Consider the following 23,625-nt stretch of genomic DNA (forward strand, 5'->3'; position numbering starts at 1 on the left):
GTTTTATTTTTAATGAATTGCCATGGAATATTAATATCTCTCCAGGTTTGGCTCACCATGGCACTTGTAGCAGTGTAAACAGACGTTAATATTAAGGAGTGCAGGACTTCAGAGACGCTGAGAGTAATTTGATGTTATTCCAGATTTGTTCTGAAAATGAAATGAACAAGAAATTGCTGGATGACAGAAAAATAAATAAAGGCTTAAGAGACACCACACACATTTGTATTATTACCCAAACTGACATTGTATGAAGTTCTGTTCCCAGTAACTACATGTATGATTAATCCTAAACCACCCCTAACCTTACCCATTACCAATACTTTCCCTAAACCCACCATAACCAAAAATAAAATCACACCATACCAAGTTCACCCTTAAAAAATGGTCTGTCCCATTTGGGGCTGACGTTAGCCCCCATGAGGCCCACTAGTCTTAGAAGGTTAGTGGACATATCAGAAAAGGTCCTAGCATAAAGAAGCACTGAACACACACACACAGACAGAAGCAAATCTAAGTGAGTTTGGAAGTAAGAATATGTTAGGGAATAACTTGCTCTGGAAAGAAAATAATTCTTTTGGAAAATGTCATTTCCCGTTGGGATTGATGAAGTGTATTGAAACTGGATTGAACTGAATATAAATTAAGACATTATCTAAAACTTAGATTTTAGACTTTAGCCTGTCTAAAAATGTGACAGGGCTAACTAAAATACTTGTTGCTTTGCAATTGCTGTTGACATATAATCACAGAAAAACTTAAGCCAAACGCTCCATTTGAACGTAATCGAATAATCTGCAGACCATTGATGTGAACGATTTGGTCTGGAACAAGCTTGCGAGGCAAGAATAGACAAAGGACAGAAAACCTGGTGCCATCTTGAATGGACCAGTAGAGTTACAGGCACCATTGGGTCCAATAGATGATTGCTAGAAGTTTTGAATCTGGATAGATAACCTCACCTGAGACACCTTCTTGGTACTTTGACAGGACAGCATTCGATCATGTGTGAAATCCTTCAATTGTAGGCCGGGTCATTGGGACAGTCAGATATGTTTTGGATTACCTTGATTGTCAACTCCAGCTTAGTCCCAGTTTTCCACAGTTTAGCCGCAAGTTTCAAAAGGTGTGAATGAGCTTGCTGTTGTCATGTTTGGATTTTAACTGGACCCAAGTGCAGGTCAAACTAAGTATATTTAATAAAGAAAGCCAAAGACCTGCAACTCATACATCATGGAAAAAGGACACGGAACTGGCAGCAATAAACGGACAGAGTACCAGAAAGGATCTAGTGGGGAACTTTAGAGAACAGATGAGAATATGTAAACTGAGGCAGGGGGTGAGAATGGCAAGAGAAACTAAAGAGCTAATCATAGGAAATGAGGAACAGCTGAGAATCAGATATAGAAACCCTGGGAAAATGGCTAGTGGAAATAATTCAAAGTAATAAAGAACATAATATAAACTAGAAAGCTAAGCGCAAAAAAAAAACAACAACACACTGACTGAAAAAAGCAATAAACCTATATGGAAAAACCCAAATCTAAAAAATAACAGAATATGGCAAGATCTGTTGGAAGATAATAACAAGAAGATGCTGAAAACATGAACCCAAATGAAAACCAAGATGTAACACCTCAGGGTCATGACAGCTGCATGAAAGAACACAACAGCTATACATCTGAGAAGGCCCAAAGCTTAGACACTCACATCAATCTTAGTTCTCAAAAACATTGCTGCTTTGTTTATTTTTATCGCACCCATTTGGATCGATTCTAGGCTGCTTTAAAGAGTGACCCGATGAAATCTAATTCATTACAATGTTGAAGAAAATAATCACAAAGAATCCTATTGAACTGGGTTTTAGCCTTGCCACAAAATGACCTGCACACACACACACACACACACACTGGTAGAGAGCAGAATGGTTGTTTTAGACGCTTCGTGCTTGGAATTATCTTACCATCGACAGCCATTCAAGCCATTATACTATTGCCATCACTTTGCATCAAAAGGCCTTCAAAGAAAGTCATCCGGGTGCTATTAAGATGGCACCCAAATCAACCATCTATTAAACCACTGAGAACTTCAAGAGGAGAGGTTCAGTTGCCGTGTCCAGTAACGTCAAGCCAGAAGAAAGACTCTCTCCTGAAGAGGATTCAGCTTGCGGGTTTGGGTCGTCATCAGAAAAAAAACATCAGGGACAGACCAGCATTCTTAATGAAGGATCAGGTGTGGGCTCAGATGAAATAATTCTGTCTGGCAGAACACCTTTCAGATTACTGGGACATCTAGAAAAGGAAAGGTCCAGAAAACAGATGGAAAAGGGAAACGTTAGCATTAGCCCTTGCTCATCTTGGCAATTAGGCAGGTTGTGTCTCAACCAAAAGATTGGACTAACTCACAAATTAGCCTAAAGATATCAAAACTTATAAAGAATGGTATCAAAATATCCATCAAGAAACGTTTTGCTTAATTCAAGAGCAATTTAGTTATTGACAATGTCTTTTGCCTGGGAAGGGAGCATTGTATCACCAGGCAATAGTGAGGACTAAGGTGCTCAGGTATCAAAACATTAAAATCTTTGTTCCAAGGTTTGGTTCTATTGATAAACTTTGGTCATTCTTCCCAAAATCTCCTAAAAGCGATGTTGGACACCCTAAGTGCAATGACAACTGAAGAATGGGTCACACTTTGTCAGCATTTGATCCAGAAGCTAAAGTACATCAGGGTGGGTTGGAAAAGTCTTGAAAAGGAAAATAAAGTTATAAATATTTGATATAAATCTGATGTATTTCTCAATAAAAGCCTTTGAAACCTTAGGGGACGTTTCTTATTGAACTTTAGGATCCCATAGAAACAAATATCTAATAAAGCAGTAGGGTTTGTGAAACAACTAACTCATTTTGACTCTGACTAAACCGTAGTGGAACAATCAGTACTCTATTATTGTCACACCTGTGATCTATTGAATATAATTTTGAAAACATTCAGTCACATGAAATATTTAAACATGTCCAATTTTATTACATATCCACTACTCTGTCGCTGTGAAAAGATCGCTTGACTGAAAATCACTATTTCCAATGTTTTGCCACCTACCGTTTATCTAAACTTTACAGACCTGACCGACTGGTATACATGCATCTGCATTTCAATGGCATTGAAAGCTTTGTTGCCTTGAGTAAATAATCGTCTTTCTTCATACGTAATTCTGTAACATAAATAGTTTGATTACAGAATCTCTTGTGGTAGGTCAAAGATTTCAAAAACAGGACCATCTCAACTCTCACATGCCATGTTTACAGGATGTGTGTGCCCCTGCTAAACCTCTTACAAACCTGCTATTCAAACATCGCTGCTATGACCTGCTTATAGCCTGGCCAAATCCCAAATCCCAATCCCTTTAAAGATGCTCTATTCACTCTTCTCCACACTCAGGATGCTTGAAAATAAAAATGAAAACTGACAGCTTGACCTACTTGCATTGGGAAGTAGATGCATTGGGCTAATGATCATCTGATCACTTGCAGGCGCTCGCCAAGCATTTCCAGGTCACTCCCCAGATGTCAGTGAAAGTAGCGTACCTCATCCTGAAGCAGCGGAACACTGTAAACGCCACACCCTTCATTCTAACACACCCACTGTTCAGAAATAAATACAAAGCAAGACACTTTAAAGATGCGACAAGACTCGGTGTTACACAAAAATCCTTTTTCGTTTTTTTTTTTCCCTCCATTTCGGCTTGCACAACATGTCGTTTTCTTTCTGCAAGCATAAATAGCTAGAAAGGAAACAACAGGACAGCAGCTTTAGGGAAATGCTTCTTAACTGATCTTGAGCAGCAGAAAATTCAATCATTCCAACATGGCATTTAACCAAACTGTAGCCCCAATGTGCTGGTGAGGAATAACAGCACATCTCTTCTAAATCCCTCATTTTTCAGTTTTGAACCCTTTTTGTTTAGATTTGTTATTTTTTGTTTTCTTTTTTTTTTGTATATGGTAAAAAAAAAAGCACAAATGCAGAGAGGGAATTCACTTGAATGCTCTGTGTTTGCTCTGCAGATCTAAGTGCAGAAACGCAGACAAGAGACAACAGTGAGTTGCCATGTTTCCACAGAAACAACCCTGATGAGACAGCTTTGGCTGACAGGAAGTGCTGCTGAAGAGCAAGACCGTAGGAAGGAGTTGGGTGTTAAGTGTGAAAAAATGTGGGGGAGCTCGGGAAAGCTTCTAAATCAGCTTGTTCACTTCCTGCATTCATTTTCCTTTCCTGCCCACCTTTTCGAAACATTTGCAAAGCCCTGGCTGTGCAGCTCGCTGTGTTGGAGCTCCACGGCTATTTTCACTTACTGTTTCTGCCACGGACGGCGTACCAACACCGCTGCCCCGGTGTAAATAATTAATCTAAGTCTCGAAAGCATCTTGCAATCTTTGCGCTTCTTGATACAGATATCAAAGGAAAGTGTCCTTCAGCTTTTAGGCTGGATGCTAAAATAAAAAACAAAGTTGGATTTTACGGTGGAACAGTTGGAAGCGATGCAGACACTTTCCAAAAAAAAAAGGATAAAAAGTGGTATAAAAACATGATTAAAAGGAGTTAGGTGACTGTGTTGGAATGAGGTATCACCAGCTTTCCTGTCTGCGCTCGGGTTTTGTTGTGCTGATGCGCTCCACTGCAGCGACTAAAACACTGCACAAAGAGAAAAGGGGAAAAAAAACACAGATGTTCGTGTTAACGTTGACAGAATAGGAACAACCTCTGGTTTTAATTGCCTTTTTCCTTCTGCTCTCCCTCTCTCTCTCTCTCTCTCTCTCTCTCTCTTAAAAATTTTTCAGACACAGCATATGTTCGCGTTTTCATCAGCGACGTGAACGATAACAAGCCCGTGTTTGCACAGGCGTCTTACGAAGTTGATGTGGATGAGGACGCTGATGTGGGCTTTGCCGTTCTCACAGTCAGTGCCAATGATGGGGACGAAGGTAGGTGGAATGAAAGAAAAAAAAAAAAGCACTCTGTACATGTGAATGTCTGCGCGCTTATGTGCTTTGACATCAGGTGGATCTAGAGGCAGAATAGGATATGTAGGCGTGAATGTGGGGCCGGTGCTAGAAATGCATAATCAAACACGTCTCCACAAGCACGTTGCCAGACTGCTTCGTTTTTTTTCCCTCACTTTAGGAGGAGAAAAATCCTCTTTTAACTCCGCTGCTTTTGTCTGACGCCCACTTGCTTGGAAGGAAGCACTATAAAACATGCTATGGAGCTAGGGAAAATCACAATAATGTGCGAGGTTGAATCAGCCACCGTGACAGAAGCCCTTTAATACGACATTTCGACGGGAGCTGCTGGAGAAACTCTGAAGGAACGAAAAATGGGTTCTCTAATGATTTTTTTTGGGCTTGAAAATATTCGTCATCATTGTAGTCGATTAAATCTTACAGTTAAGGTTTTTTCCTTAGAGCCTTATATCCACTTTTATCACATTTCTTTACCTTGCCACTGACACACCACAATCTGAAATCAGTCAGCGTGACTCGGTTCTGTGCTCTGCACTTGTTTTAAGAGTCGCTGAACTTGTCGGTTCTATGAAGTACACAGTGTTGCAGATGACAAATAAAGGAACTCATAGTTGTGGTTCCAAACCTTCTCTCACACTAAAACCAGTTAATACCGCCCAGCAAAAACTCCCTGGACTGTTCTCCTCCTGCACCAATCAGAGCACAGAGAGCGCCGCACACATTGATGAATGTCATGATCTCTGTGTTTAGCTTTATTTTGGTCAATTATATGGATTTATACCATGCACTGGGGGAACACTTGATTCTGATTGGCTGCAGGGTGTCAGCTAAGAAGTGTTATAGGACACCTATAAAAAAGTTCCAGATTGTTCTGAATTATTGCTCTGGCTCAAATGTTTGCTGTTAATGGCAAGGCAGTCGGTGCTGGTTACCTTGGCAAGGCGTCACAGTGAGAGATATTATATATTTCTCTCAGCCACCTCTTGTGAAAAATGTACATTTTTAACAGTGTAAATAATATTAAAATATGTATAATTGATTTAATATTTGTCTTCTTCGTAAGTGACCATGGTATAATGCTCTTTGAGGTGTCCATTCTCAGAAATTTCACTTTGCTTCAGATGGTTCAGGCCTGCATTCATTTCTGATATTGGACACTTCTTTTTTATTTTGAATGTGTCCTTTCTGGTTGTGTAGCGCAAAGGATTGCGGTCTTAATACCAAAGGTAGCCCAACAAATTTTACGTTCACAAGTGGAGCATTACTACCTTCGCTATAGTGCTCTGCTTGATTTACACATGCATAAAGCTTTATTGGATTTTATGCTGGGACTGTTTCATGTTCAATGAACACAAAAATGGGAAGGTTAGAAGAGAAAAAGATGAGACAAAATGCTAAAAGGTAGTAAAGGTGGAAAAAAATGTGGAAAAGGAGAGAACAAGATAATATCCTCTGAGTCTGCTTCTACACCTGCATAGAGAGATATAAAAAGAATAGCAAAACAAACCGATAAAGTATTACAGGTACAAACCATCAACGTTTTGATACCATCACTGAAAAGTACACAGTATTGTTTAATACAAGATGAATAAAGCGACAGCTAAGCTAATAATAGGGGTTTTCTGTATGGAAGTGAGTCTTTGAGCACCTGGATATGTGAGAGTGCGCTTGTGTATAGATCACAAGATCACGAGAAAGACAGTTTTTTTCATTCTTATTTCTTTTTTGCAAATACACAATGTTTTAGAAATCACGATCTGTGTTTAAAAGAGTCTGTAATTAGTGAAGAATATCACAGTTCAAGTTTGACAAGCTTACTTTTTTTTATTATTCTTGGAACTCTGGTGGTTCAAGGTGCTCCAAGGACCACAGATCCTTTGAAATCTCTCCCTTTTATTCTGTTTTTATAAATAAAATAAAGGCTTCATAAATACCAAACCGTGTTTCACGGAACAGTACTCACCGGAGGATCGACTAGTTCAAGTTTGGTCAGCCTAAATATTTCAGATATGATCAAATGCAGTCCAGATTCATTAAAAAACACATGAAGACCTTCAGCTTAGCATCGGTAGGAAGCCATCGCCATGCCATCGTGGTTAGCTCGCAGTCTTCTCCCTCTGCTTACAAATCATTCAGTTATTGTCTGCCCATTTTTTCTGCTGAACACTCAAACCAACGTTATGGAGCCTTCTTCAATGTCCTTGTAACCACGACTCACCAGAAGTCCTTATTAAGTAAAAACCGCCGAGCAAAACAAAGACCTGTTCCTTTCTTCTTTAATATAAGAAGAAAGGAGAGAACCCAGACTTCAAGTTGTCCACAAAGGCTGCCGCCTTTCGTTATTGCACCCATGGCTTGGCATGGTGCCGTGTGCTGAGCCTGTTTCTTCTCTCTCTGATAACCCACGGCAGCCGGGCCGTGTTCAGCAACAATACAACTTAACAATCACCGGCTTCATTTGAGACGACGGATGGCTGACAGAGATGAGCATGAGCGTTTTGTGTGTGTGGAACAGGAGACAATTGATCACTGACAATCTATCCACAAACTCTTCCACCATGGTGAGAGAACCCCAAACCAGAATTCAACTCTCAACCCAACTCCCATGAGCCTTATTTCTAATCTATTACTGCCCAGCCTCCGCCGACAGGTTAGACCTGTAGAGGGTTGTGTTTAGGATTATCGTGGGAACTGTTGCAGCCTGTCATGTGGGAGCTAAAGCTACATGAGAATACCCATATCTGTTCATAATATACTAAATACTCTTTGTACTTTCTTTTACAACAAAGAAGAAACTATGTTCCTATTTCCGCGGCAGTTTGTTGCCCTGATTCTTAGATGTTGTGTTGTTATGAAGCCTTTGAATTTTCAGTAGTGACCACACTAAATAATAATGAAATACAATGTGGGTAGGGACAGTGGTTTGTATTTCTACATTTGACATTTGATCAAATATTATAATGTTGTTTTTTTTTTTGGACAAGCTAAAAAAGCTGCAGAAGATGGCAATTTGTACATGGTCGTGCTAAGATGTTTTACCTTTTCTGTATTTGGTCATTGTCATTAGCAGAGAGAGCGACAGAGAGAGAAAGATCCCTTCATTCACAGCTAAGTGTGTTTCAAGTGTTTATTTCAGCTTATTTTTATCTTTATGACTCCCAGCCAATGAAAGGCAAAATTAAGTTTCTCTGAAAATCTGAACATTACATAAGACCAATACCATTTGATTTTAGGAGAATTGTGGAACTATGTGTCCATGTGATGCACGGTGGATGAAGTCAGCACTTCAACCCAGTGTGGCATGGAGAAATAATGGAACAGGAAATCAGCATCGGCCATAAAGCCTGATAGGCAAACACCAAATGACATGGGTCCACAAACCATCACTGAATGTGGATCAGAACCAGGTTGGGTTCTGTGCCTCTCTTTTCTTCCTCCATAACCCTGACCTGACTTCCAAATGAAAAGACTAATTTACTTTAATGTAAAAAGAGGTCTTTGCGTCACTGAGCAACATTTCAGTCCATCTTCTCCTTTGTCCAGTGAAGATGTCACTGATGTTGACTTTGCTTCAAATGTGGCTTAAAAACATGGAGTCAGGTTGTTGTAACCCAAAAACTCTTGAATTGGTCTTGCTGTACAATCCCCAGCTGTTGTTCCTCTTGCACGTTTCCCTTCCCTTTAGTTTATGTGGCTTTTTCTCATACTTTTACCATCCAGCTAACTTTCTATTGATACCTGGATATGGCACTGTGTGAACAGCCATCTTCTTTTGAAAGGACCTTTTGGGACTTGACCTCATTGTAGCTAGTTATTGTCTAGTCAGCAGTCTTTCCTGTGATTGTGAGGGCCAGGACATGGCCATTACGTAACATTAAAATTACTACGTTAAAAAGGATTCCTATTGGTCTTATGTAATATCATGTTTTTTTATATTTGAGAAACAGATTTTTGGGTTTTCATTTGCTATCAGTCATAATAATAAAAAATAAACAAATATATGCGTAAAGTATATCATCATATATGCAGGAAATCTAAATCTTTGGATTGAATTAGTGAAATAAATCAAAATCGCAATGATTTTCAATTGTAAATAAACAAAACGTATACAACGGTTTTCAAAAAAATATTTGTAGATTTGTAGGAAACTTGGGGTTAAGTGCCTTGCCCAGGGGCACATCGACATGTGACAAGGGGAAGCCGGAATACACCCCACAACCTTTTGATTGCTCTGCCCACTCAGCCACAGTCATGCACACAGCATGTTTCAGTCCTTAAACCAAGAGCAGAAGAAATGGTAATGCTGCGTCGTGTAATCCGTGCATAATGTATCTCTTTCGGTGCTCACTAAAAATAACCAGCCTGTAGGTAGTGTGACAAAGGTGATGTGTTAGTGCATCAATAGTCAGGCTGGGTGAGTGTGCATCACAAGAGAAAGGTTTATTTTAATTTTAGATTTGGATTGCAGCAACACTTTTAATTAGAATATTACATTTGATGTGTGCCCCTGAGCTGTTAGTCACAAGTTTGCTGTGTTTCCATCTGTGGAAGTCAGCACACTGAGTGGCCTGTGCCATACTAAAGGGGGTCAATATACCATGAAAAATCACTTTTTAGTGATTGACACTGAAACATATTATATGTTTGTACTGCATTGACACAGTTCTATTGGTTTGCGGCCTAACTTGTACACGTCGCTGTGTGATAATTGATTTATTATGTTAGGCCAGTAAATGAGTCGATCGCAGAGCTCCACAGTGCAATCTTGTGTGATTTTAGGTGATGTGACGGAAATTGGTCTTGCAAATGTACCGACTGTGCATGTTACAGCACCTTTCCTTTTTTTCAGACTAGCAGAAATTGAATGCCTTTATATCTTGACTGATATATATCTTGACAAGGGCTAGTATAAGAGCAGCTTTTGGTCTGTTCTATCACCTATATATGAATGATTTAGCTGAAAGTTATATAAGAAAAAAGCCCTGATAGTACTATGAGTTGTAATTGTATGTTTAATTTAGGAAAGGTTTCCACACCACACCTCATACCCAAATGGCAAAACTGACAGTGGCGGTTTGTCATTATGGGGAGCTAGGTTGCCGCCCCCATCACAAGTGCAGGAAATAATTGTAGATATGGTCAACATGAAGTTATTACACCTGTTTACTCACAAAAAGTTGGACCATAAACTTTTCAGCATAATAGAATCAGAATCAGACTTACTTTAATAATCCTAGAGGGAAATTACTTAATAAGACACCTTGTTGTCATATTATATTTAATTTCTGTGTTTTGCCCTTTGCTTTTGCTCTATTTATTTTTAATAATGATGATATTGCACGTGTACAATGAGTAAACAAGGAGAAGCAGTGGAGATGATCGAGTCAATAACGTCCAGAGGTGGGCGTTGCTGACTTTCTACAGCACAGATACATAGTGCAGACATCAAAACTAGGACTCAAGAGTACATAGGATTATCTATCAAACACAAAATTGTGAAATAACTCCAAACATCTTGTGTACTTTAGCTTTTTCTATGTACTCCCACTTTGTTATGATTACTGCTTTGGTCACTCTTGGCCTTCTGTAGATGAGCTTCATGAGGTTAGTCACCTGAAATGGTTTTCTAACTGTCTTGAAGGACTTCTCAGAGGTAGTGTTGAAATTAGAGAAACAATTGAAAGAGAAGGTGAGTCCAAACTTTTGACTGGTAGTGTATATAGTAGGGGTGTGCAAAATAATCGTCATGACGATGCATCATGATTCTAAGTTTCACGATCTACTGCATCGATTCTTGACGCCAAGTTTTGATTATTAATTAAAAAAAATGAATAAACAAAATTGCATGAATGGTTGGCGAACATCAGCCAAAATCAAGTGGAATAAAACTTCACCGGTTTAAAGGACCACTGAGGCCATGTAAACGGCACTGATTATTCATATTTTGTCATTTTAAGTTTTATAAATCCTAAGCACTTTTTGTCAGTGTGTCCACTGCAGTAATAGTAATATTTGTTTTCATGGCAATACCTCCAAAATCGTTTCAATAAATACAGCTATGTATGAATTCAGTTGCTTTCAGTTATGTATCAATTGAAGACACTACCCAGATCATACACAGCCAGTCAGCGACTGGTAATGGCTGCATTTTTTTCTAACAATGTTCAGTGAAAATATCACAATGCATCGCGATAGATGAATATGCTGTTTTTCTGGGGGGGTTTTTTTTAGTTTTTTTTGTTTTTTTTATTTAATGGCCCGTTTAAGGGTAAAATGGTGGAGTTTTAGTTTTGATAAATTCATTGGACTTGGGTAAAAACAGCCTGATTTGTCTGCACTGATTAGTCAGTCAAGGCAAAATTGGCCGATTCTTCCACCCACACTATTTTAGATGCTGACAACTTTCCCCCTCCCTGCAATCAATATTAAAGTTCCTCTTTTCTGATTCATATGCATCGCTTTTAGCCAAATATGTCCTCATAAAGTTTTCATGCTAGTTTAAAGTAGGTATATTCTTTTTAAAATCAAACACATTAAACTGTGGCAAGAGTTAATTGGGCCATCATTGTGGCCCCCGGCATCTTGGAGCCCTGGGCCTTTACCAGTTAAGTCCGCCCCTGGAGCTCTGGAGCGTCATCTAGCTTTGATGCAGACATTTCTATTTATTGTTTTTATCTTCTATGAACAAAATCTTAGTATTCAAACAAAACATTAACGAAGCAGGTAGAAACTGATACATAACTATAGGTACTAATATCATTTTCGTTGCTACACAATACATTGTGCATACTGAATGCAGTGCATTAAATGAAATAAAATTCAAATTGCATCACTGTTCCATTAAAAGCAAGGGTTAGCTTTAGAGGGACGGTATACAGAACACGGCCCTCCAGTTAGTCTTTATTGGCCCTCTGTTTTCCGTAATGCACGTCATCCAGGGACGAGGTTTAACTTTAAAATGAGTACTTCTGGGGGGAAAAAAGCATTCATTTTCTCTCAAGTTGTTTGTTTATTTTAACTGCTGTATTATTCCCTGAACAGTTCTGTCACCCCCCCCCCCTCTTTTTTTTGGATTTCGGCGTTTTCTAAGTGCTTAAGGGATTTAAACAAGTACAAAAAAAAGACAATGAGGATGAATCAACGGAATGCAATCCTATGTATTCCCTAATGTCTCATTTGGAATGAAAACAGACAGACAGTACAAAACGATCTGGATTAGAGCGTTCTACTCCCTCCTTCCTTGACTTTCATCTCCTTAATAAGCGCTGAATCTCATCTCGTCTTAAGAGGGCTCGTCTTTGCCTTTCATATTAACATGGAGGGAGGCGGATTGAGATGCAAACCACGGCTTCACAAGTACTTTCATTTAGGGGAGCATTTTATTGATCAGTCACCAACCGACGACCGAAGATGTTTATTTGAGATAAAAAAAACATGAAAGATTGTGTTTTATTAGATTTTGAGATAATTGTGCTGTGTGTTATTTCTAAATGGTTTTAATACAGAAAAAAATATTTTTTTTAGGATTTTTTTCATAGGGTGGTCAGGTATTATAGAACGTGTTCTATTTCAGCCTTTCAGCAGTTTTTCTTCATCCCTCTGTAGAAGTTGCCATTTTCTTTTTTCCCTTTGCTCTTTTGGTCCAGGTGGAAACGCCAAGCTGCGCTACCAGATCACGTCAGGGAACACAGGAGGCGTGTTTGACGTGGAGCCGGAGGTGGGAGCAATCTTCGTCGCCCAGCCTCTGGACTACGAACAGAACAAAAGGTAGCAGCAGATGGTTGGGCCAAAAGCCCTGTGAGCGCTCTGTTGCTATACATCCCCAACATGTGGTTATCCACCTCTGTCCTGTAGCACCGACCTGGAAAAGTTACAACTGGAGAGGACTCAGTTGGAGTTTTAAAAGCTTTCTTTACTCTTTAAAGGTTCGGCCTGATGATTTCGATTGATTGATCGCGAGGTTATTCTCGGTTTGTCCCAGCAAACAGCATTTCCTGTCGCTGTTGGCAGATTTATTGTTTTGCATATAACAGCACCAGTTGTGGCTTTTTCTCCAAACACTCAAAGCCCCAAATAAAAAACACCGGATTACTGAAAAGAGATTTATCTTAAAAAAAAAATATGGCTTACACAATGAATTACAGATTAACCCCTATTAGACACACCTGATAGGACCTGGTTGGTTTATTTTTAAAACTTTCGAAATACTATAAAACATCACCACAAATCACAATATGTTCTTACACTCAGCCTACCATGTAATGGTTTCCTAAAAAAACTACTTGGAGCAAAGCTTAGCCTTGTAATTGAATGCATTCTGTAAAACAGTATAGTGTGATGAATTGTGATGTGAAGCAGCAGTCAGGAGAGAGATTATTTCACTGCAGCTGCAGGAACTTATTCTGATCCCACCGTTTCTTTCTATAAACTTTTCGCTTTCTGATTATTGCACCCATTGATTCCCATCAGATGAACCTGCACGGATTAAATGTCTCGTTCTCTATGGGTGTATTCACAGAGACCCTCCTCACAGTGACGTCTGTGCAATCCTTTGTGTCCTTTTGCCAGGAGATGCTGCACTGACTCTATAGTCACTCAGTGGAGTCTGCCAACAGGCACTAACTTCATTCATTGGGAATGACAGACAAATGTTTGAAGCCGTTTGTCATTATTGTACACGTGGTGTAACAACTTGATTATCATAGCTGTTTAACAGTGAGATCAATACAGAAAGTCAACGGCTTGATTTAAATGAGCTGCCTGTTTAAAATGCAGCTGTCACTGATGGAAATCCGTTATCTATCCGTTCCTGACAAGCAAACCGAGCCTTTTTTCTTCCTCTGATCTCATTTCAAACCTGCGGCGCACACACCTCAGACATGTTTAGCTTCCTGAGCAGGCATGTGTGTGATCACCTTTTTCTGAAGACTGCAACAAAGAAGTAACTGACCAACGTGAAGAAAAAGAAAATGCTTAATCATTTTATTTAATTCTCAAGCATTAAGTGCATTCTTACTTTTCGCAAGTCCATCCGAAAGAGTTTCATTGTGTTGAAGTCAAAACAGAAACCAGATGAGGTTTTCCTAGAAGCATATTACATTATGACCATGAACATTTTATGTTGTAAAGATGGCTTTTATGTGATACAACACAAAGCCACGTGTGGTGAACGGAAAATGACACATGGTGTTTAATCTTTCTAAAATATATATACCTGTAGAGTTTGCCTTCCATCTGGATTGATGGCCCTTTACGCCGATACCTGAACAAATGGTGTCATGGCGACCAAGGAAAAAAAAGGTTTGGAGAAGTTTAAAGCAGGGCTGGCTTATAAAACAATATCTCTAACCTTACACATCTCAATGAGCTCTGTCACCCAAGAGGGAAAGGGGACGGTATCGCTGCAAACCAACCGACACTATCATCTATAGCAACTGATGCTAAGTGACGCTAAGCAATGCCACAGATGCAATTCTAGCGACGCAAAACACGCTATTTTGGTGACTAAAGTGAAGCCAGAAAAACACGACACCTGCGAGGGATGCGAATCAACAGTTGTTGGAATTGAAAAATCTGAACACTAACCGGGAGCTGGGTGTGGCTGTGATGTGGTGTATAGGGACTGCGTGGGAGATAAAGCTGTTTTCATTCAACATGGAAGATAAGCTGATAATGGCGGTCTGTGGTCGGCCTGAGTTGTTTGAGCAGCACTAGACAGCGCCATTGTACTGCGGTATTTCTGACCTGTCGCCCATTGTGCGAGCAACTGCACATTAATGTCAGGCGAGCAACAGCAAGCAAAAGTGGTGCCAACATGAACGCACCTTTAGAACGGTCCAGTCAATGTCTAGTCATAATTTGGGAATTTACTGTCTAGCAGGTTTTTTGAAAAGTGCCCTGAGACGATACTTGTGCCTTGATACTTTGTGAGCAAGCTGGACGGAATTTATTTTAGGCTACCTGAGAATATGTGGTAAGTTATGGAAATTGATGCACAGAGATGCTATGCATCCTCTCTGTCTGCTTGATTTAAAAAAATAGGTGGCAAAAATGTCACATCTCCAGATGTGCAAAGCTTCTAGAGACATGATTCAGAAGTTTTGAAGCTGTCATTTTTGTAATCAGAGATTCAACAAAATATTGACTCAGGGGGCTACAAAGCTGTGGAAAATGGGAAAAACACAGATCAATGCTTTCTAATTAGCAAATATTTCTGACAAACATTTCAAGTCTTGTCCCAGGAATCCCACCCTGCAAGGTTCTCAAGCTGCTTCTTTTACTGGTCTTCTAAACGTCATTTTTGAAAGCTGTTGCCCGAGACGATGCTAAAATGGATCTCCAAGGTTTTCATTAGTAAATGTACCCTGTGGGTAAAAATGTGAATATCTGGGCTTCCAATGCTCCAGAATATGGAGGTATAGTTTCTGAAAGCCTTTTTTTTTAAATGTCAACCGTTTTCTCAGATACAAGCTTCATGTCCTGGCTTCAGACGGGAAGTGGGAAGATTACACGACAGTGACGGTGAACGTGGTGAACAAGAACGACGAAGCTCCCGTGTTCACGGTGAACGAGTACTACGGCAGCGTGACTGAGGAGCTGGATGGGTCGCCGGTGTTTGTCTTGCAGGTGAGGGTCTTTTTATTCCAGTGGCATGGTGCAGGCAGCAAATTGACACAATCGTCGATAATTTAGATTACTGTCTACTAAAGACAAATTTGCTTGAGTCAGAAGCTACAAGCGAACTGGAGAAGCTTTGTCTTGGAACCAGCATGAAGTTGTAGTTTTAATTTGAGCAACCGTAGCTCTGTTAATTAGCAAGAAAACCAAGAACTGGTACCCCTGGTTAACGACTGAGCCTGGGTCACCAGTGGTGCTCTCACCAGTTAACTGGTGTTCCTCCCTAGTTACTCCTGGATGAGGAAATCCCAAAAGACCACTCACCATTGACATTCTCTGACCCAAACCATTCAGCTATCTTAATAAGTTTCTTGTCAAATGGATTCAAACTAGGATGCTGGGTTATATTTGCTCACTTCCTGTAGAATACCTTCAAACTCTGAATACTCACTTGCTGCCTCATATATTCCACCCACTCTCATGTGTCGCAGTGAGACTTTAATTAATGTTTTTCACACCACATGACCTGTGGTCATTATATTCTAACTGATTGTTCTAAAGTTATGAAGGGCTCATCTTATTTTTTCAATTGTGTGTAACCTAACTGTATTTTTTTCTGCACATACAGTTATGTCTACAAACATTTGAACATTTGTTGCATTTGTTTATCGAAACAGTTCAAAGTTACCGGTATCAAAGAAATGGCACATGAATATCTGTTTTGAGTGTTCACATCACAATCAGAGGGTTCAAGGGAATGCTACTTACTATGACTCAAAAGCTATTTGAAGTTCCAGTGGGGGGCAATTCCCCCGTCACATCATTTTGCCTGATGAGATAAAAGGTCTAGAGCTGATTCCAGGTAGTTTAAAACTTCTGTTGAGAAACAGAAAAAAAACATGCCATCAAAGTTCATGGCAGGGAAACTAGACTTCCTCGAGCTGTTGACACAGACGAAACCCATCAGAGGAATTACAAGAATTGAATTAGTGGTGGAAATCGACCTTTTGGAACATTCAGAGAGAAAGATTCTCTAATGGTGAACCCAGCAGTGCAACAGCCCCGGATGCTCTCGGAGGACTAGAGTGATGGAAAACCCCCTGAAAACATCCATCTCTTAATAGGAAGAACAATGTTTGGAGAAGACATGGAACCGATTATGATCCAATGCATACCACAGCATCTGTGGAACATGGCAGAGGCAGTGTGATGGCTGGGGCCCGCATGGCTGCTAGTAGCTCTGGATCACTGGGGTTTGTTCTTGTTAGTGAGAGCAGAAGCAGCTGGGACATCTGGGAAATTAGGACTATGATATATGAAATGCGATGGGGTGAGCAGGAAGTGCTTGTGCTGCCATAATAGAAACGCTTGTTATTGTTACACCTCCTGAAGACTTAGGACTTCTGTGGACTCTGTAACCTGCTGTAAGAATACTTAATAAAAGGGGAAAAAAAGCACCACGGAAACAGTATTTTCCCACTTTGTTGCAGTCTTGTCACTAAAAGACTTTTAATTATTTAACTCTGCACAACTTAGAAGTTTATTTAATTAAATAACTGGAGTATTCTCCAGTGTCTCAGTCTATTCCTCAGAATGAGTTTAACCCAATTCAGAATGCATTTGACTGAAGTCTAAACTTCAGTCTAAAAAGATCCCCAAGCAGACAGCAAATGTTGAAGTAAATACCTGGCAAAGCATAACTAAAGACAAAACCCATACTCAACGATGTCACCAGGTTCAGAAAACCCATGATCTGCAAGGGATTTTCAGCAAAATGTAAATACAGAACTTCTATCTCCTAATTTTTAGGAATTGTAGAATCTTATTCTTTGATTAGATGGGTCTAAATTTGTTATTATCTGGACAGCAGAACAGAGCACATGTTTGGCATAACCCAAATATAGAATCCCTACAACAGAACAGCCTACCAACTGTGAAGCATAGAGCTCAAATTGTCATCATTTGGAGATGCTTTGGTGCATCAGGGTCTGGCCAGTTCACTATAATATATTCTAGCATGACTTCTACTGTTTATCAGAGGTTGCTTGAAGTAAATATGTGACTGAAAAACAATCATTGCGGAATCAGCACCCTGCAACATAAAAAGGACACAAAAACATACAAGCAGCTCCAACAACGACTGAGGCTATGTTCACACTGCAGGAAAATGCGGCCCAAATCCGATCTTTGTGCCCATATCCGTATTTTTCGTGGCAGTGTGAATTCAATTCAGATATTTTCACCCCCACAAAAAAGAAAATATGATCTGTGCCACTTCACTATGTGGTACTAATTCTGATACGTATCGAACATTTTTCAAAGCGTCCAGAGTCTGAACAGTCATGCGGCATTTCATTCGTCTTTTACATCACTCTCCTGTCTCTCACTACAGATCCACACACATCAGTAACAGTTAGTGCTCCATAAAAACACATTATTATTAGCAGTGCTGCTTTCCTCTCACCTTACTTCATCTTGCTTTGATATGGTCTTAATATTGTCGGCTCCCATTCTAAAAATAACAAGAAGAGAAGCCAGCCGATGTCCACGTTTTTTAGTGTTTATTGTTTTGTTTTTTTCAACAAAACTTTATCAAACACTAGGAACAATTATCTTCACCATTACTTCAGTAAACAGTGCGCTTGTGTGTATTGTCTCCTTCTGTTGTTGTATATGTGGTTGTCGGAACAGTTTTTATGGACCTACTGTACTTTTTCTCTCAACTACACATCCATCCCTGCACATGAGACAAAACATCGTACACCCTGATTTCAGATCCTAAAATATTGTTGTTGTTTTTTTTTTTGTTTTGTTTTTTTGGACCATATTTGGCTCATAGAGTTATTAACACCACAGAGCAGAACAATGTTTGAACACTTTTACTCCAGAGATCTCTTCAACTCAGCAATATTTCAGTGACCATCTGGCATTTAAGAAAAAAGAAAAAAAGAAGCTCCCTTTATGTTCTCTCTGTGCTGGTGACATTTCAGGTGACAGCGTCTGACCCAGATAAGGATGCTGACCAGGAGGCCCTGCGGTACTCCCTCCATGGCCAGGGTGCTGAGAGTGAATTCATAATAGATGAGGTCACTGGCAGGATCTACGCCCAGAGGACGCTGGACCGCGAGGAACGGGCTGTTTGGCGTTTCGTCGTCCTGGCAACAGATGAGGGTGGCGAAGGTCTGACGGGCTTCACGGACGTCATCATCAACGTGTGGGACATCAACGACAACGCTCCCCTGTTCCCCTGCGCCCTGAGCTGTCACGGAGACGTAGCGGAGAACTCTGTCCTCGGAACGTCTGTTATGGAGATGACCGCAACCGATCTGGACGATTCGGCCGTGGGACAGAACGCCGTGCTGTCCTACAGGATTGTGGGCATTTTAGACGCCACAGACGCCAAACTAGGAGGAGTTCCCACCTTCTCAGAAATGTTCACCATCAACCCCACCACAGGGACCATTACTGTAGGCTTGGGGGGTCTGGACAGGGAACAGGTAGAGTCCTACCTCCTCGTTGTGGAGGCCAGAGATGGAGGAGGGATGACAGGCACTGGAACCGCAACCATTCAGATTAAGGATGTAAATGACCATGCTCCAAGGTTCATTGATCATTCCTGTCAGGCCAGGATCTCTGAAAATTTAGAGCCCAACACAGAGGTGGGTCAACATTGTTTTTGATTCATGATATTAGCTTACATTACTGAAAGTATGCTCTTACTCCTTAGAAAGCAATAAATGCAAATGGTGACTGTTTCTGCTTTGCAACGTTAAACCTCCAGGGATTTAAATCTTTTACCAAGATTTAAAAGTCTAAATCATTTTACTTTCTGCACCGGTTTACAGCTTTTTAATGACTCAAAATGCTCAGACATATCAGAAATATGGCGCTGATCCAAATTCATTTCCTAAGCATGCCAGCTGGTGGTTGTTGATAACTTAAGTGGAACTAATTTGTTTCTTAATCTGAACAAATTCCGTTTGTTAAACAGGAAATTGTCCTGCAGCAGAGCTAAGGTGGATAATGTGGCAGAGCTCAGTGCTTCTGCTAACTCATTAGTCAGCTTTACAGCAAAGCCAGAGTTCAGAAACAGCAGTTGTTCATTTGATCAAAGTGCCATAACTCAAAACAGGCATTTCAGCTGGGCTTTGTGGTCATTCTTAGGCCTAAAATCAAGTTTTTATTCCTGTTAAAATAATTAACACATAATGTTCATGTTGCAAGTTATTAAAGAACAAATTCATGAGCCTTCTTTAAAACGTTTATAGTAATTGTAGAGAAATGTAGTCATTCGGTCGGCACCCCACTGGATATTGGTAGATCTGTAGTGGATCGTTTGCATGTATAGGTAATCAGAAGTTTACACCCTTCTCACTAGCATTAAAAGTTCAAATGATATTTCGGTGATGAATTTGAATATTATTATTTTTTGGGTGGAAATATTAAACAATATTTAAAAATAAGCTGAAGATGATTTGAGTTGAAGTTGGAGAATTTGAAGGCAAGGCAAAGCAAATTTATTTGTATAGCACAATTCAGTACAGAGACAATGCAAAGTGCTTGAAGGTGCTTGAAGGTAATCCTGGTTTATCTAACTTTTGCAATGCACCGGTTATACTGGAAGTAAAACAGAACCTTAGCATGTTCCTACCATGACCATGGTGGACACATGAAAGTCATACCATGGCTTCTTCAACATTCTTCCTGTCATTGTGGCCAAATACCTTCATCTTTGACTCGTCTGACTATGAAAAGCTTTTCCTGACAATGTCTAGTTTAACTACGTAGGTTGCTGCAATCTCTAATTCTGTTTGATGCTGTCCATTTTGGAGCTGGTTGGCAGCTGGGATCCTGGTTGGTCTCTTCTCTGTCCAACTTGGTGTTGAACTAATTGCCCTGTGGACAGTGACATGGGTGTTTCCTGTGGAACATGGGGTTGTGCTTAGTTAGTTGGTTAAGTAGTTATGGACTTTGCTTAAGAGCCAAGCTAACTTTATTTATGACCCCTGCAAAAACAGCACAACAGACCAAAGGGCTGAATAAAAATCATATATCAGCATTAAAACCATTTTGCTGAAAAGCCAGGTCTATGCCAGGAAACCAGACAGTTTAAATGAACTCCACCAAGCCAGAAGCCTAATGATAACAGATAACGTTAAAGGACCATTTGACCAAATATTACTGGGGTGTATGTGTGTGTGTATATATATATATATATATATATATATATATATATATATATATATATATATATATATATATATAGATAGATAGATAGATAGATAGATAGATAGATAGATAGATAGATATAGAGATATAGATATATATATATCCCATGCCAAAGTATGGTAATAGTTGTTATTCTGATGATGACTGTATGTAAACTTCTGACCTAAACTGTTTCTTTCTAACATATCAAGACTAATAGAACTTTAACGTTTTAAAATGTTTAGTCACCATCTATGTGTCTCAAAAGGATAATAATGCTTACAATAGCTTATAGTATTAAATCACACAGAGTAGGTGCTCTGTTCTCATGTTGCAAAATATTGTAAAACTTGTCTTGTTTTTTTTATCTTTCAAAATGATGCAAGTCCCCAGATTAGAGCTCGGTTAAGGTATGCACAGAGTCTACTTAGTTTGCACAATGTTACCGTTTGTTTGAAGGTCCTGGAGCTGGCTGCAGAGGACAGAGACACTGGAGAGAACGCTCAGCTGACCTTCAGCATTGTGGCCGGAGATCAAGAGCAGAAATTCTACATGGTCAGTCACAAGCAGGAGCAGCGTGGAGTTTTAAGGCTGAAGAAACGCCTGGACTACGAACGACACAGTGAACAGAAGTTCAACCTCACACTGAAGGTAGGCGGAGTCCCTTTAAACCTGCTTATGCAGCATTGTTGTCGGTTCCTCACCCCCATGTAAAAGCATATTCCAGCCCCCAGACAAATTTGAAACATGGGATCATGGGGGTGGGGGGTGAAGGATGGAGGAGCTTGAGTTGCCATATTGAATCATGGAGAGGGAGCAGAGCTTTGCTGGTAGTTACGCCTCTTTTGAGGTGGAGGTTGAGGGAGGCTTGTGGAGCCCAGGGGTCTCACACCAGCCCCTTTCCGGCTGCCTCAAGACACTAATGGCAAAGCAATTGGTTGCTTTCACTTAAATTTGCCAGTAACACATAAAAAGTTAGTAGATTTGTTTTCAGTCGCTTTTTTGAAGAAAAAAAAGTTGTCAGACCGTTTGAAAAGGGCAACAGTGGACACTATGGAGCCACAGGCACCGAAAGCAATGTTAATATGAAATTCAACGCAAGACCACCGTTTAACCCTAGGAGGGCACCGCACTGACGATTTTAGACGCAAAAGCAGGATTTCAACAAATATGCACTAATTTTATAAAATAATGACCAGTATATCTAGGCAGTACTAAAGGACAACCATGTTAGCAGTTTATTGGCAAAAAAGAAGTGATAACGCAGTTAGTTAACGCAGACTACAAAATCAATAAATCTAAAGAAATGAAAATCAATGAAATGTAAAATGTGTCGGACCTCTGGTTGACTAAAGGTCTGTTTCATTTCTTCTGTGAAATGTACTACTGAGTGCCTCGTCTTCCAGGTGGAGGACCTGGACTTCTCAAGTTTTCTGCACTGCGTGGTCGAGGTGGACGACTATAACGATCACGCTCCCGTCTTCATCCCACACTTTTTGTCTCTGGCCCCACTGCCCGAGGATGTCAGCGTGGGAACCAGCGTGGCACATCTGGTGGCGAGTGACTCCGACTCAGGCCAGAACCGGGATTTGACGTACAGCCTGTCAAAGGACTCAGACCCTGAGGGCTTGTTCACTATTGACCAGTCTGGTGTACTCTCGGTGGCCCGCCCGCTGGATCGAGAAAGAACGGCTCAGCATCACTTGGTAGTCATGGCAACAGACCATGGCATCCCGGCGCTAACAGGCAGTGCCACGGTTCAGCTGCCTCTGCTGGATGTTAATGATAACGGACCAGAGTTTGAGGCCTCCTACTCTCCTGTAGTCTTTGAGAACGTGGCTGGTCCGCAGGTAGGCTGGACTCCCTCTGATTTCATACATACAGCTTACTAATGCTGTGTACTGATTATTAGAGACGTTTGTGATTCTAAAAAAAAGCAACAAACCCCTCACGTTGCTCTTCTCTGTTTAGGTAGTGAGGTTGAACCAAACCTCCACCCTCCTACGGGCTGTGGACCGGGACTCTGCTGAGAACGGCGCTCCTTTTCGCTTCTCCGTCCCGCCCGAGTACCGCTACAGCAACGACTTCTACCTCCAGGACAACCTGAACGGCTCCGCCACGTTAACAGCGCTCAGGACGTTTGATCGCGAGCGGCAGAAAGAGTTTCCCCTCCCCATCGTCATGAGCGACAGCGGGCATCCAGCCAGGACGGTGACCAGCACGCTGACCGTGACCATCGGGGACCAGAATGATCACGCTCATGTTGCAGGAGAGAAGCAGATTACCATCAACAGCCACAGAGGTGAGGAGATTAACGGAGAGTGAAGGTCTGAAGCACATTCCGAACATGCGGGTATCAACCTCTGGTGGCATTTCACTTCTTATACCCCTTGACCCTTTTGTTTGTTATGTAACTTGCCTCCTCACATTACATTACAAACTTCGACGTACAGCAGAAGAAAAATGGTTCATGAGTTTTAAACTTTTCACAAAAAAAAAAAAATCTGGGAAGACCCTCTTGGAAAATACTCTGTAGAAACGTCAAAAACGGTTTGCCTCACTTGTCGCCCAGAAGAAAAAGGTCCCAAAGAGCATCCCAATCCCTGTGACCAGCATGTTTTACCATGGTGTGTTCAGTCAGGGCTGTGTGCTGTGGGAGTTGGTGGATGGCCAAGATATGCCCTGCATTGAACATTGTTTTAGATCATGGAGAGAACAATGGTCTTTGAGAAGTTCTAGCCTAACCCTGCTTTAAATTCCTCCATCTCTTCATCCC

At 40.6% G+C, this 23,625-nt stretch overlaps 1 protein-coding gene across 1 annotated transcript in view; it reads left to right on the forward strand.

The window, feature by feature from the left end:
• si:ch211-186j3.6 (neural-cadherin) overlaps positions 1-23,625 on the forward strand; it is a 488,898-nt gene that overhangs the window by 254,176 nt on the left and 211,097 nt on the right. Inside the window, exons 18-22 of the mRNA XM_036135719.1 lie at positions 15,488-15,650; positions 18,632-19,300; positions 21,309-21,500; positions 22,256-22,699; positions 22,821-23,151. Coding sequence (XP_035991612.1) covers positions 15,488-15,650; positions 18,632-19,300; positions 21,309-21,500; positions 22,256-22,699; positions 22,821-23,151 — 1,799 coding nt within the window. The remainder of the gene's footprint in view (positions 1-15,487; positions 15,651-18,631; positions 19,301-21,308; positions 21,501-22,255; positions 22,700-22,820; positions 23,152-23,625) is intronic.

Source organism: Fundulus heteroclitus, chromosome 4, assembly GCF_011125445.2.
Source record: "Fundulus heteroclitus isolate FHET01 chromosome 4, MU-UCD_Fhet_4.1, whole genome shotgun sequence".
In the NCBI taxonomy this organism is placed as follows: Eukaryota; Metazoa; Chordata; class Actinopteri; order Cyprinodontiformes; family Fundulidae; genus Fundulus; species Fundulus heteroclitus.